Source organism: Mauremys mutica, chromosome 3 (genome assembly GCF_020497125.1).
Source record: "Mauremys mutica isolate MM-2020 ecotype Southern chromosome 3, ASM2049712v1, whole genome shotgun sequence".
In the NCBI taxonomy this organism is placed as follows: domain Eukaryota; kingdom Metazoa; phylum Chordata; order Testudines; family Geoemydidae; genus Mauremys; species Mauremys mutica.
The window spans coordinates 95,593,984-95,608,955 of NC_059074.1; the positions used below are offsets into that span (position 1 = coordinate 95,593,984).

General features: G+C 40.6%; 1 protein-coding gene across 3 annotated transcripts in view; it reads left to right on the forward strand.

Annotated features, from left to right (window-relative positions):
- Nucleotides 1–14,972, forward strand: part of RNF217 (ring finger protein 217) — a 63,562-nt gene that overhangs the window by 6,812 nt on the left and 41,778 nt on the right. For all 3 annotated transcript variants that reach the window (XM_045009852.1, XM_045009853.1, XM_045009851.1), the window contains exon 3: nt 2,384–2,548. In XM_045009852.1, coding sequence (XP_044865787.1) covers nt 2,384–2,548 — 165 coding nt within the window. The remainder of the gene's footprint in view (nt 1–2,383; nt 2,549–14,972) is intronic.

Sequence of the window (14,972 nt, forward strand, 5' to 3'; positions counted from 1 at the left end):
AAACAGTTACGGAAGGTTAGTAACCACATTTTTAAAATATTTTCTAAACTTTTGAAACTTAGCTAGATTTATTTTACAAAATAAAAAACAAGTTCCAGGTTGGAAAGTCCACCATTCACTGAACCAAAAAACCCCCAATTTTACATTCAACTCTAATCTTATCACTATGGCATTACTACCTCCATTATGCATTACATTATTATCATCATCATCAAAAGTGCCTAAGTGACAGAAGAGACAAAGATCCATTGACTTTCAGTGAGACCGAGGGCTGGTCTATAATGAAAACTTACGTCAGCATAGTTACATCTATGAGGGATGTGAAAAATCCACACCCCTGTGAGACGTAGCTATGCCAACCTAACCATCATTGTAGAGAGCACTAGGATGATAGTAGCTAGCGCAATGGAAATCTACCTCCCCGGGAGGTCACTTAACTACAGTGATGGTAGAACCCCTCCCGTTTCTGTAGTGAGTCTACACTGAAGCATCAGAGCAGTGAAGCTGCAGCTGTGTCACTGTAGTGTTTTAAGTGTAGTGATACCATAACTAAGTGCCAAAGTCTCTTTGAAAAATGGGACTTAAGCTCCTCTGTCATGTAAGTACTTTAGAAATTTTACCTGGGGCCAGGAGATTAAAGAAACAAAAATTTAGTTACTTATAGCACATCAAATTCCTAGCAGAATTTTTTTAAAATATACTCTTCTGCTTTTGTTTACTTTTTGTATTTATCTTGAACATTGAAAATCAGTCAGTTTGACTTTCATGTTCTGATGCACTGTCACAATCTGCAATATTTGGATTACAAATGCTGCAGAGAAGTACTTAAATGCAAACAAGCTTTCTTTTTTTTTCCTAAATAGTGATGAAAACATTCCTATTAATATATTAACTCTTTTTCACAACTTTTGTGCTGCCTTCCTTGAAGACTACAATAGTACTTTAATTACATGATCATCTACTTCTTGTCAAATGCAATATATTCTGTTTTTACAATGTTGTATGTGTATATGCAGCATCTTGTAGTACTGTGTAGCACTACTGAGGTCAAAGACTGGAAAATAATATATGTTGAAAGTACTAAGTAAATGACATTTACACAACCTACTACAGAAAGCAAAATTTAAGTTATTTCATATTGTGGTATCATATAGGCCATGTAACTTGACAGCAAAGTTAACGGTCTCATCCTTTGAATTGCACATAAGGAAGGCTGTACTTGTTAGAGAGAATATGTAATATATGGCAGCCTAAAATATTAAAATTCATAGTTTACAGAGGAGAACCTGCATCAGAATTCTGGCACTGATTCTCTACCTCCTTGTTTTGTGGTTGTCATTTGTTCCTGTGCAAAGTGGATGAAAAAAACCATTAAATCAGAGCAGTAGGAAGACAGAGTAAGCCCTTCAGGGTTTTTTGGGGGAGCTGGTCTACACACACATTTAGAGTGGTTGTGTTACTCCATGGGTACACTGTTGTATACATTTAAATCTGACTGAATTAGTTGAACTTGCCTCTGGAAACTTATAGGGGCAAGATAAACCTATGTCAAACACCAAGTTGCAATGGTTTAGTTAAATTGATTTAGAATCATAGCTCTCATTAAATGGGTGCAACTTTGTGCAGACCAGACCTTTGTGTTTGTACAGGGCCTAGCACAATAGGTCTGGGGCCTCTAGGTACTACCGCAGTACAAAAACTATTTGCTCTGTGCAGATGTAAATTATTACACTAGGTACAGGGCAGTGAAAATGAGGTCTTGTATATCATTAAAGATGTGAATGCACCATTGTGCAAATCAGAATAGTGAAGGAAAAATATTAAATGTTACACATCTAATTAAAAGTATTTAAATTGTATTAAAGTTTGTAGAAAAAGGTATGATATTACCTGAAAACACATTGTCTATCAGATAACGAAGGTTTGTACCAAACTGCTTATTCACAAAAGGGCAGAGTGAAGAATTGTGCATTCAACACGAACTTTAGCCCCAATCAGTGAATTCAATGGGATTGGTCATGTGCTTAAAGTTAAGCCCCTGTTCAAGGACTGGAGTACTTGTGGCACTTTAGAGACTAACAAATTTATTTTGGGGCCTTTGACATCTTCTGATCTTGAGTAATTAATTGTGAAGCTTTAACGTTTTCTTACTATAGTTTCTTACATATAGAATTATAAATTAAATTGGTACTTTCTTATATACCTTTTTAAAGATTATCAGTCTTTTAGGTTTGTTTGACCTTAGCTATCATACGAAATTGAGATCTTAATTAAAATTAATTATAAAGGTGTTTATAATGGTGGTGGTGATTTTTCCACAGACATTCAATGCCCAACTTGTAAATTTGCCTGGTATTTTCTTGTTTCGCCTTTGTTTATGCAGATCCAGTGTCCAACTTGCCAGTTTGTCTGGTGTTTTAAATGCCACTCCCCCTGGCATGAAGGTGTTAACTGTAAAGAATACAAAAAGGGAGACAAGCTGTTGCGTCACTGGGCCAGTGAGATTGAACATGGGCAAAGGAATGCCCAGAAATGTCCAAAATGCAAGGTAAGCTGTCCTCTATTAGGGCACAACATAAGCTTTCAGAATTGTATTTGAATAATCTAAATAATTATCCAAACCGAGGCTTCTGTTTGTTTAATGTTACTTCAGCAAATATATAATGGAGTAGATGCATATTAAGGTGGTGCTGGGCTCCAGCTGCATAAATAAGATTGAGCTTTGAATTTAACAAAAAGGTTGAATCCCTAATTTATGTATAAAGAGTGTATTTTCTACAAAATTATATTGCTTTATTCTCTGAGTTGAGAATAAAATTTCTGGGAATTTACATGTAAATATGAACTAAAAATTATTCTAAGAATAGGTCCTTTAAGAAATTTAGTACCCCTCTACATATTTCCCTTGTAGTTAAAACTCTCTCTCTTGTGGATGAAGTTTTTTTAGGATTAATTGTCACTTTTTCATAATCCTTTTCAGTCTCTGATGAAGAAGCTTTCAGTTAAGAAGAATGTTCTACTTAAGCAAATTTCATTAATTTTCCTCTTTCAAAATGGACACCCTTTCCCACTGTTCAGAAGGGATTGAGGCCACAGGCTGTTCTTAGCAAAGATGACTACTGCTTTCATTCACTTGATTTTTATATTGCTCTTCTCCTACTTCCAGTAGCATAGGATGCCATGACCTTTCCTTAGGGAAGGGTGGTTTTACTCCTATTTATAAACAATGGAAAGTGGGGGTTATTTTGAAAGAGGACATCCTACCGAAGGGTAGCCCTTGATTGTTTGTAGGGGCAATGGTTGGCACTATGAAAGTAGGCAGTTCTTTGAATTTCTCCAAAGATTTTATGCACTAGTCTCTGTCATCATAACTTTCAGTTAGGAAAAATAACAGCAATAATTACCACTTATCCTAAATATTTCTTTTTTAAAATAAGCATACCCATGGCACCAGATCTGCTCACCAGGGAGTCTAATATGGGGAAACCTTGTGCACGGGGAAGTGTGCAGGAAGGAGGGGGGAAATCTGGTGCGGGAATGTACAGGTATGTTAGGGACAGGAGGAAGGGGGATACTGATAAGGCAAGGGCGAGAAGTGCACTCAGGGATTTCACAGGGCGGGAGGGAGGGTAAAATTATAACATACACTCCAGCCGCAATGTGAAGCAACCGTAAACCCAGTTCAACTAGCCAATATAGTGGTGCCTTTTTGTGGTGTTCTAGAGTAGGGTAAAGTAGATACAGCATACTGTATAGTCTGGCCACAAAAGTGTGAAATAAAAAATAATTAAAGTTGATACCTCCATATTTTCAAATGATTAGAAAAATATTATGGTAACATTTTCATTGGGTTTCTTGTTTACTGTTCATGTATGAAATTTAATAATTAAGAAAGGGCAATTCACAAAGTACACTTCCTTTAAGTAAAATGCATCATATGGATATTGTAACTGTCCCTAAACTCTGGGTTTATAAAGCTTGAAATTCAGCGTTAACCTTACTTTAACATGTTTGGGTTTCTTTTAAAGTAATGGAAAATGCATAGATAGGGCATCCTAACAACCTTAACTCTGCCCTGTAGTGATACCAAGTAATAACATGGATGATTAAAATGAAAGCATTTTAGTGTTCAGGGCCCCAGATTAGATTAATTTTATGTTTAAAAGCACAAATGTTTTGTCTATTTTCTTACATGATGTCACTACAAACACAGAGTCAAGGTGGTTTGGATCCCCCAGCTGAGTATCTCCATACCTTAACATGTTTGGATTTATTTTAAAGTTAATCTTAACTCTGAATTTCCTGGGCTTATAGTGCTTAGTTTTGGGATAATTACAGCATCTCTAATGTGTGTTGCTCTAAATGACTAATGTAGTTTCAACTGTAACTCCACCTTGACATTTTTGTTGCGGAATTGATAATAATCAGAAATGTGTTTAAAGTAACTGAAAACTGAGCTTTATTTACCAGCCTTCCTAAATCTGTCTGAGACCCCAGATTTTTGCCAGTAGTGCCAGTTTGGTCTCCTTAAGGTTTTTAAAATCTCTTCTCACATTGATTTTGGTAAAGTTTTCCAAGATCTCTCTGTGATATCGACATCACCATCCATTAGTGTCATATTATGCAATGATCATCAACTTTAAAGTAAATCTTCCAGTTCAACAAAGCAAATTTTTGGCAAGTATTCAGATCTTTGGCTAGAAAACTGCACATTATTTTAATAAGAGGAGGATGTTTATCAGTACACACTCTCCTTTGTTCTGATTATGGCAAAGGAAATGCCCATGATGTCATTTTTCAGTGGATGGGTTCATTTGTAGTGGGGAAAGACAATTCCACTTCTCATAACTTTTGCTGCTTTCTTTGATTTTCATGGTATCTTTTGTATGTAGTAAAGGGAGCTATTAACAAAAGTTAAAGCATGTGAACGTGTTAAATTCTCTGTTTGTTTTCTTAAATCCAAGTATGTGATGTGATAGTCTCTCAGAGCTGGTCAAAACTTGGAAAAATTTCCAAAAAAAGTAAAATTTTTCAAAACATTGTTTGCAAGCTCTTATATTTGTTTTTGACTAGCTATAAGTCTCTGCTTATTGATAACTACCTAGCTATATTGAAAGATATGTGGCCGACATCACCATAATATCTGAGCATCTGGATGTAAAGCCCAAGATTTTTTTTAGAAATATAGAAGCCTGAAGTTAGTTGCCTAAATCTATACTAGGCATTGTGACAAAGTTCCTCCTCTACCTTGGTGGGTCCTGCGCTTATTTGGCAGATTTGCTCACCTGAGTGATCTTCCCCACAGTCTGGGTCAACTTCTCCTGTGTCTGATCAGGAGTTGGGAGGTTTGGGGGGAACCCGGGCCCATCCTCTACTCAGGGTTCCAGCCCAGGGCCCTGTGGATTGCAGCTGTCTATAGTGCCTCTTGTAACAGCTGCATGACAGCTACAACTCCCTGGGCTACTTCCCCATGGCCTCCTCCAAACACCTTCTTTGTCCTTACCACAGGACCTTCCTCCTGATGTCTGATAACGCTTGTACTCCTTAGTTCTCCAGCAGCACACCCGCTCACTCTCAGCTCCTTGCACCTCTTGCTCCCAGCTCCTCACACACACTTCCTCTTCTCTGGCTCCCCCCCCCCCCCCTTTGACTGGAGTGAGCTCCTTTTTAAACCCAGGTCCCCTGATTAGCCTGCCTTGATTGGCTGCAGGTGTTCTAATCAGCCTGTCTGCCTTAATTGGTTCTAGCAGGTTCCTGATTACTCTAGTGCAGCCCCTGCTCTGGTCACTCAGGGAACAGAAAACTACTCAGCCAGCGACCAGTATATTTGCCCTCTACCAGACTCCTGTACCCCACTGGCCTGGGTCTGTCACAGCATCTAAATAAAGAACTTTATTTTCAAGTGTGCTGGGCATCCAGCATCTCTCATTGACTTTCATAGGAAGTGTTGGATGCTCAGAACTTCTGAAAATCAGGCCACTTATCTAGGAGCCTAAAGTAAGGGCTCCTGTTTATGGAAAAACTTTGCCAAAGAGTTCAGGATCCATGTTTAGGAAATAATAATAATCTTGCACTCCTCAGTCTACTGAATTTGGTGGGTTGGGCTATGAAACAAAAGGCCTGGTCCATGCTAAAAAGTTAGGTTGACCCAACTACATCACTTGGGTTTGAAAAATCCACCCTCACCCCTGAGTAACGTAGTTAAGCCTACCTAACCCCCGTCGCAGACAGCTCTAGGTCAACAGAAGAGTTATTCCATTGTCCTAGCTACCACTTCTCAGGGAGGTGGATTATCTATGCCAACAAGAGAACCCCTCCCGTTGTCATAAGTAGCGTCTACACTGAAGTGTAGCTATGCTGCTGTAGCATTTGAAATGTAGACAAACCCGAAAGTACCTTTGTTAATAAAAGCCCTTCAGCAGTTCAATGACGTTTGTTTAGAAATTTGGTGTTTCTATTGAGTTGTAATCTGTGTATGAGGAAGTGTGACTGTTGTTTATACAAATTTTTTTTTCACTGTGCCAGAGGATAGATGTGGTAGGTCTTCAAAGTTGAATGTTTTGTGTTCTGATTTGAAAGTGAATTCTTGAGGCTGTACTGTCTTTCATGTAGGTCACTCTTGTTAATTCATTTTGGTAGTGACTTTCTCCTCTAACTACATACTAATGCCACTTTGGTTTAATATTATCTGAGAGGGAATTCTGGTTGTTCAGCATTCATCTTTGGAAGAGAAGAGAGTTCTCTAAGCTTACGCAGTCTGACCAGTTTGTATCAAAATATTATTTGTTTAAGCAAGATCAAGTCCGTGCAACTGGCAAGTAATAACAAAATAACTGCTTAGAAGGATTGCAAGGTTGCTGTGTTTCTGCTTTTTCTCAACAGTTGTAGCACAAAATACACCACCACCTAGTGTTACCACTTTTCATTTGTAGGTCTCAAAGCACACAAAGATCTCAGGAAAGGTGAGCTGAACCACGAAATAGCAGTTGTAACTTTGACAACTTTTTTTTTTTTTGTATATGAAGTAGTGGGATATCTTGAAGCAGATGGAAATCCCATATGCAAATTAGAAAAGGAGAGAGGAAGAAGAATCTGCAACTGATGTACGCTTCCATTTGATCTATCCCAACTTGTTCTAGGTCCAGTGAATTCTCACTTGAAGTACTTCATTAAAACAGTTTTCTTGCATATTCTTAAGCAGTAGCATTTGTAGTGTGACAAGGTCAAAATCAGCCATTAAACCAGGATACTACAAAAAGTAGTGAAGCTTAAATATTAAAAGAAGCAGAGTATTACTGTTTGTTGTAAGCAAACAAGATTTAAGTATTATCCGTTAAACTGAGAACATATTATGATTTATTTTTAAGTACAGCTATACTTTTCTGTACTTCCATTGGATCTTTTTTTGAATGGCTGTGTTTTGCGTCTTCATGTTTTCCACCAACTCCCTTTCCCAGCAAAAAAATCCAAATGCTGTCCCTCCCTCTCCACCCCGCCCCAAAAAAATGTGGCCTTTTTTGTGAATCACTTACTAGATTGTTTTTTGTTTGTTTGTTTTATATGGAAGGACAATGAACATGTTGATGCTGACTGAATATTCTATTAGGACCAAAGAAGCAATGTAAAATGATTTGTATACTGTTATGTGATGGAACACAAACTTTATTTTCATATTCCAAGAAGCTGAAGACAGATCTGAATTCCAGTTTAAGGATAAACTGAGGCTTCAGGAACTGATGATACAGGAAAGGAGCTTCACTTTCAGAAATGGATCCTTCCTGAACAAACCCACAAGAACTTCTGTTACCTAGGAGAATGTTAGAGGAGCATGTGAAAGAGGATGCAGTATTACTTGTATTGAATACAAGTAGCTTCAGTACAGATATGACAGTATCCTGCAATATCTAGGACAAAACTAATTAAGTTAAACCTTGTTGAATTGTGGTTAATTGTCTTTAGGAACTCGTATTAAACATACAAATGTGCTATTGTGGAATTTTATGTATGAGCGTCAAAGGACTTTTGGGGACAATATGTGTGAAGTGAATCTCCTAGGAAACACTTGGGGTTCGAATCCATCCTTTTGAAGCTGTGCCTTGAGCAGAAAACCATTGTCTGGCTGATTATCTATTCACAGTCTCTTCAAAGGCCCAAACTGGATAAATGAGTGACTGAGTGTCATGTGAGGGTTCTTGTGGGTTTTTGGACTGCTCACCTGCCAGAGTCCATGTTGGGGTGATCTCTGGTAAATTTATTAGCATGTGTGTAGGTCTTTTATTGTTTTTTAATATATTTTCTCTGTAATGCTTTTACTTGAAGAATAAAATGTGCTTGCTTAGAAAAAGCTGTGTGGTAACTTATAACTGTGGCAATTAAATTGTGTGTCATCTTTGAAGAGAAGGCAAAAGAAGCCTGCTTAGCCAGCTTGTCTTTTGCTGGAGATGTCACAGTATTGGCAGGGGCCTGTGGAGCCTGGAAATACCCTAATCAGAAAGATGCGAGACTCCACCCGCAAGAGACAAGTGCTGGGGAACTAGACAGCTAGAGTGGGTGCCCTGGGTGGACGAGAGGGGGAAATACAGATGTAGTTGTTCTGAACTGTGACAGCTTCTAAGAGATGATCCTTTAAATGAATCCTACCTAGTATAGCTTTACAAATAGTTATACGTGTAGAAGTTCTTTTTTTATATACCTTAGGAAGTGTCTAAAAAAATTGCTCTTTACCAAGGAGACTGAGCAAACCTTCTTCAAAACTAAATTTAGTTTTTACTCTCTCTCTCGAGGGAACTAGGTCTGTTGTGACTAAGAAAAGCTAAACAGTTTCTTATTGTAGCAAGTGATGTTGGAATGACATTTGAGTGGATTTCTGATTAATAATATTTGAATTTCAGTATTTCATTATGGCAATATATTTTAAACGCAGAGTACATTTTTTGCCTAAAGTTTTAAGCTCAAGTATAGTTTGTCATTTGTTCAGAAACTAAAAACTGTAGCAAAGCAGGGAAGTAAGTTTGACTTCTTTTGATGTAACATAGGCTATGTATAAACTACACACTACTGGTGGTAGCACATAAGGATCATGTAGCTACGTGCATTAGCAAAAAGCAGGCTGCATCCACACTTTGGGGTGTAGGTATGGGTGTCCGTGAAAGACTGTGGCAAGGGAGAGGCAGTGGGAAAAGGCTTCAGCAGTTCCCTGCTGCTGGAGCTTTGGCTCTGACCTGAGGAGAAGCAGCAGTGAGCCCTTCCCTGCTGCCTCCCTGCTATCAGAGGCTTTTCCTGCTGCTGGAGCCTTTTCTTGCATCAAGGAAAGATTCCAGCAGCAGGGAGGCAGCGGGACACTATGCTACTAAAAATAGCTTTGTAGACTGGGAAAGCACTGCGTGGGCATGTAGAGAGCTGTGTTGGGTACATACCTCATGGTTCAGGCCTGTCTATACTTGCCTGAGCAGTGCCTCACCATCTGTAGTGGTATTTATACCCGTGCTAGGGAGGCTCTTATTGTACTCTACACGCCATAGTAAAGAGTGCAGTGTATATGTACCCGAAGAGACAAGCTGGTTATTCTCATCAGGAAGGCATAATGTAAAATTATTGGTTGCCTCCAAAGGGTACCATCTTACAAGTTCTGCCTCATTATATGAGCAGGTAGGTATTGGGGGAATGCTGATGTGACCCAAGAACCTCTTAATGCAAACTGTAAAAGGAGGTGTAGAGGGAATACAGGAATGTCATGGCTCTGGTGTGTGCATTCTAGATCACCAAAGAATGGTCATGCAGGTTCTCAAATGAAAACTGGTATCACACTGTTCATTAATTCCATTGTGAAGTGCATGTACAGATATTGTGAAATAAGTTGTGTACGTACTGAAAATATGTTCTTAAAATCTGTATCCAGGTGTACTGGTCACCGGCAAAGGTGAAAAACTGGATTTCTGTCAGATGAGAGATTTATCCATCTATTAGTTTATATGTAAATTGAGTGTTGTCTTATTCGCAATGGTCTTCCTATCACCAGTCTGAACTAAATGCAAATGAAGATTGTCAGAATTTCAGAACGAAACTAACAACAAAAAGATAAGAAGAGTTGGGGGGACAGAACTTTACCTAGAGGTGCACTCTAAAGCTTTGCTTGACTATATTTGTGAGGCAGAGAAGACAGCTGGGCTCCTTTCACTGAGGAAGTAAAAGGACAGCAGTTTTTCTTTAGGAAAAAGGGGTCTCAGCCAGCCTTGGTTGAAAACACTGAGGAGAACTTTGGGTAAGATAAACTTTAGACAAGTGAGTAGCTTGTTAAGGTTTAATTTTTAGGAAGTGTGTTATGATTTTGCTTTCTATGGTTATATGTAACCATTTGTTTCCAATATTCTTACTCACTGTTACTTGAATCTCTGTTCTTTGTCAGCAAACTTATTCTTGTTTTCATTCTCAATATATCAGAGCGCTGTGGTTTTAAGCAAAGTGCTGGTACTGAGTTGAATTTTACAAGCTGATGTGTACCATTCCTTTACCAGCGGGTCTGATAATTCTGAGTGTGTTCAGTGAATAAAGGGCTGGATGCTGTAGCAATGTTCCAAGTATTTGGGGGTTGCTGTGTGCCTGTCATTATCTGTATAGAGAGAAAGAGGCATGGAAGCTTGGAAGGCAGTGCTTGTGTTGCCAGAGGCTGTTGGTTTCAGGGCAACACAAGGCACAGACAAGCACAGCAAGCACAGACAAGATTTACTTATGCTCAGGGCAGGTGGTGGTGAGGAACCTCACAACCCTCGGTAGTCCTGTGGAGCATTACAGCTGATTTGTTAGTTGTGGTGCAACTTTTCGTAAAGTGAACACATCACCAATAAACTGTTACCTTATTTATGCATTTTTCTGATTTTCTTAAGTTTGTGGGTGTTTTTAGTGTTACAAGAATGTTCCTTTGGGGAATATCTGGGGAGATCTCTAAGAGTGTTTCTTGTTTTCCAACATTTTGAGGTAGGTGTTTTGGAATTTCAAGTTCTGGAAGGGTACTTGAAACACAACAATGTGTTGCTGTCAAAACACAACAATGTTATATTTTGCTTTTAACATTTGTAAATTATAACTAAAATGTAAGGATTGGGGTTTCCAGCTCTCAGAGGCACTTGTGTACATATTCTTGTGTACATTCAGGTCTGTGTAAGTGGCACCTAAAAGCTGAGTTCTCTGGGTTCCTTGAGTGGTTGAACAATATCCCATCACTTGGGGAACTGAAGTCAGTCAGTGCTTAATTTTTGTTATTGTTCTCCCTAGCCTCTTCAGGTTTATCCCATGTTGGCCTCCAGTGAGGAATCTCAGTTCATTTCTCAGACTGTTTTCTTTGGAAATTAGGGACAAGTATATATATTGCATGTGGAGATATTTAGCTTTTATCTGGAAATAAGAAAACACATCTCAGTTATAGTATGAAAGTTTCCTTCTTATGTTGTAAGATCCCTACAGACAAAAAAGGAAGATCAGGAATGGTGGGGGTCCACTGCCCAATGGAAAACATGAGCTGGGAACAGAAGATGTTAGGAAGGCAGAGCTGCTCAATGCCTACTTTGCTTCAGTCTTCTCACAAAAAATAACAAGTGACCAGAAGTTACCATAGACAGTAAAGGGGAAGGGATGCAGATTGGGATAAAGAACATGTTAGAGATCTTCTGACCAATTTGAATTAATTCAAATCAGCAGGGCCTGCTGCTGTTCATCCCAGCTACTGAAGGAATTAGCTGAAGAAATCTTGGCACCACTGGCAATAATATTTGCAAATTTATGGATGGCAGGAGAGGTCCTGAAAGACTGGAGCATGGCTAACGTAATGCCTCTCTTTAAAAAGGAAAAAGGAGCAGCCAGGGAACTATAGATCAGTCAGCCTGACTTCAATCCTTGGGAAAATACCAGACCAGTGTATAAAATATTCAGTTTGCAAATACCTTGCAAGTTGAAGGGGTAATCACTAGCAGCCAGCACGGATTTACTAAGAACAAATCATGCCAAACCAGCTTGATTTTCTTCTTTGACAGGGTACCTGGTTTGGTGGATAGGGGGAATGCAATGGACATAATATACCTGGACTTCAGCAAGGCTTTTGACACAGCCCCACATGACATTCTGAAAAGTGAGCTGGAGAAATGTGGGCTCGGTGGAACTACCATTTAGTAAATACATAATTGGTTTAACAACCACAAACAAAGAGTGTAACTATTAATGGAAGGATGTCAGATGGGAGGGAGGTCTCAAATGGGGTTCCACAGGGATCTGTTCTGGGTCCAGTGTTGTTTAACATCTTTATTAATGGCCTGGATGTAAGTATTGGGAGCATACTGATCAAATTTGCAGATGCCACAAAGTGGGGGAGGGGGCGGTTTGCCAACACTTTAGAGCAGGGGTGAGCAAACTTTTTGGCCTGAGGGCCACATTGGGGTTGCAAAACTGTATGAAGGGCCAGGTAGGGAAGGCTGTGCCTCCCCAAACAGCCTGGCACCGCCCACTCCCACTTGCCGCCCCCTGACTACTGCCCTCAGAATCCCCGACCCATCCAAACCCCCCTGCTCCTTGTCCCCTGACTGCCCCCTCCTGGGACCCCCACCCCCTATTCAACCCCCCCTGCTCCCTGACCCCTGACTGCCCCAACCTCTATCCACACCTCTGCCCACTGACAGGCCCCCCGGGACTCCCACCCCTATCCACGCCCCCGCCCATTCCTCATCCCCTGACCGCCCCCCCAAGCCTCCACCCCATCCAACCGTCCCCTGCTCCCTGTCCCCTAGCTGCCCCCCGCAACTCTCTGCCCCTTATCCAACCCCCCCACACACACACCATGCTGCTCAGAGCGGCAGAATCTTGTTACTGCAGGGGGACGGGGCAGCAGAGGAGGGGCCGGGGGCAGCCTCCCCGGATGGGAGCTCAGGGGCTGAGCAGGACGGTCCCATGGGCCGTAGTTTGCCAACCTCTGCTTTAGAGGATAGAGCTAAAATTCAGAGGGATATTAATAAATTGGAGAACTGGGCTATAGACAACAAAATGAAATTCAACAAAGACAAATGTAAGGTGCTACAATAAGGGAAGAAAAGCCAAATGCACAAATACAGAATGGGGGATAACTCACTTGGCAGCAGCACTGTTGTAAAGGATCAGGGAGTGGTGGTGGTGCACAACCTCAACATGAGTCAGCAACATGATGCTGTTGCAAAAAAAGCAAATGCAATTTTAGGTTGCATTAACAGAGGCCTAGCATGCAAATCATGGGAGGTGATAGTATCGCTCTACATGGCGGTGGTTAGGCCTCAGCTGGAGTACTGTGTCCAATTTTGGTAACTGTATAGAAAGGATGTAGAGAAACTGGAAAGGATCGAGAGGTGAGCGACAAAGATGATCAAAGGGATGGAATGCCAATCTTATGAGCAAAGGCTGAAGGAACTGGGTATGTTTAGTTTGGAAAAGAGGATATTAAGGGGGGATCATGATAGCGGTCTTCAAATACTTGAAAGGCTGCAATAAAACATATGGAGAAAAGTTGTTCTCTCCTACCACAGAGGGCAGGACAAGAGGCAATGGGTTCAAACTACAGAACAGTAGATTTAGAATAAAACTCAGGAAAAATTTCCTAACTCTAAGAAGCCCCACTGCTCTGGGCAAGAGGGCCAAAGACTGAGCCCCACCACCCTGAGCAGAGGGGCCCAAAGCCCAAGGGCTTCATCCTTGGGCAGGAGGCCTGTAACCTGAGCCCCACTGCCCATGGCTGAAGCCAAAGCCTGAGCCCTGGGTGGCCCCAGCCAGTCTAATGCCAGCCCTGGTGATTCCATTAAAATGGAGTTGTGACCGACTTTGGGGTCCTGACCCACATTTTGAGAACTGCTGGTCTAAGGTATGCTAGATTCTGCTCAGACATAAGAAGACAGTCCCTCCCTTAAACTGCTGATAATTGGAAGAGAGCAATGTGTGTGGGGGAGAGACAAAATACAACTTAAAATTTGAGTGAAGATAGGAACACATCTTGTTGTTTCCATGGGGTTTTGTTGCTTGTTTTTGCTGTACTTCGGGGGCGGAGGGTGGGGAAAGCAAGAACTGGGCAGTGGTGCAGAGTTGGGTTTCCAGTAGCGATTTGAGTGATGTAAAGGTGGAGGCTGGACCATTTTCAGAAGGTTGCTCCAAGTATAAGGGGCAACAGTCAGAGGCATAAACATGTATGGTAAGAGGATAAGGTATCAAGGGTAGAACATGGAAAGCACTATTCAGCTGCTTCTGAGTGTCTCTGTCAGTTAGTTGACTCTTTAAAATGAAGAATTTACAAGTACTTTTACCAGATCTGAGCTTGACATTTTTCAGGGCCCTGTGCATGAAGCTCAGTGTGCAGGATCCTCAGGCAGACATCCGTAACTTGTACATTAGGATGGCAAGGTGGAGAAAAGGGGAGTTCAGCAGTTGCAGTAGGGATCAACATGCTTGGGGCCAGGAGGGCTTGAGCTCACTTCCATTTTCAAGGTGGAAGTGTATCATGACAGGTCAGCAGGCAGGGAAAGGTGCCTTCCTAAGTTATGTTTTTCAGTACTTTTTTAATTGAACCATAGTTGTAGTACTGAATAATGTAGCTGAATAATCACCAGAGTTCTTATCACTTTAAAACTGCAATAACGTTTGGATTATTTGGAGAACTCCCGTGGGATCTTGTCTGGGGTGCAAAAAAGATTGTACTCTTAAAAAAAGAAGGGGAGGGGAGATAAATGGGGAGGTAATCCTTAAGTGGAATTCCAGAAGTGAATTTAAGGGAAATATTCAGGATTGCTGCTCTGTGAACAAATGTGAATGTCATTGTACACTTATTGAAGCCAATCATATTACTGATGGAATGGCTGGGACAGTACCAGAGTAACTGTTACTCTGGGAATAACTCATAGTGACTCTTCATCTGATCTTTGTTCCAGATAATTATTAGGTAGTACCTGCTTTAATGTTTTTTTTGTTTGATT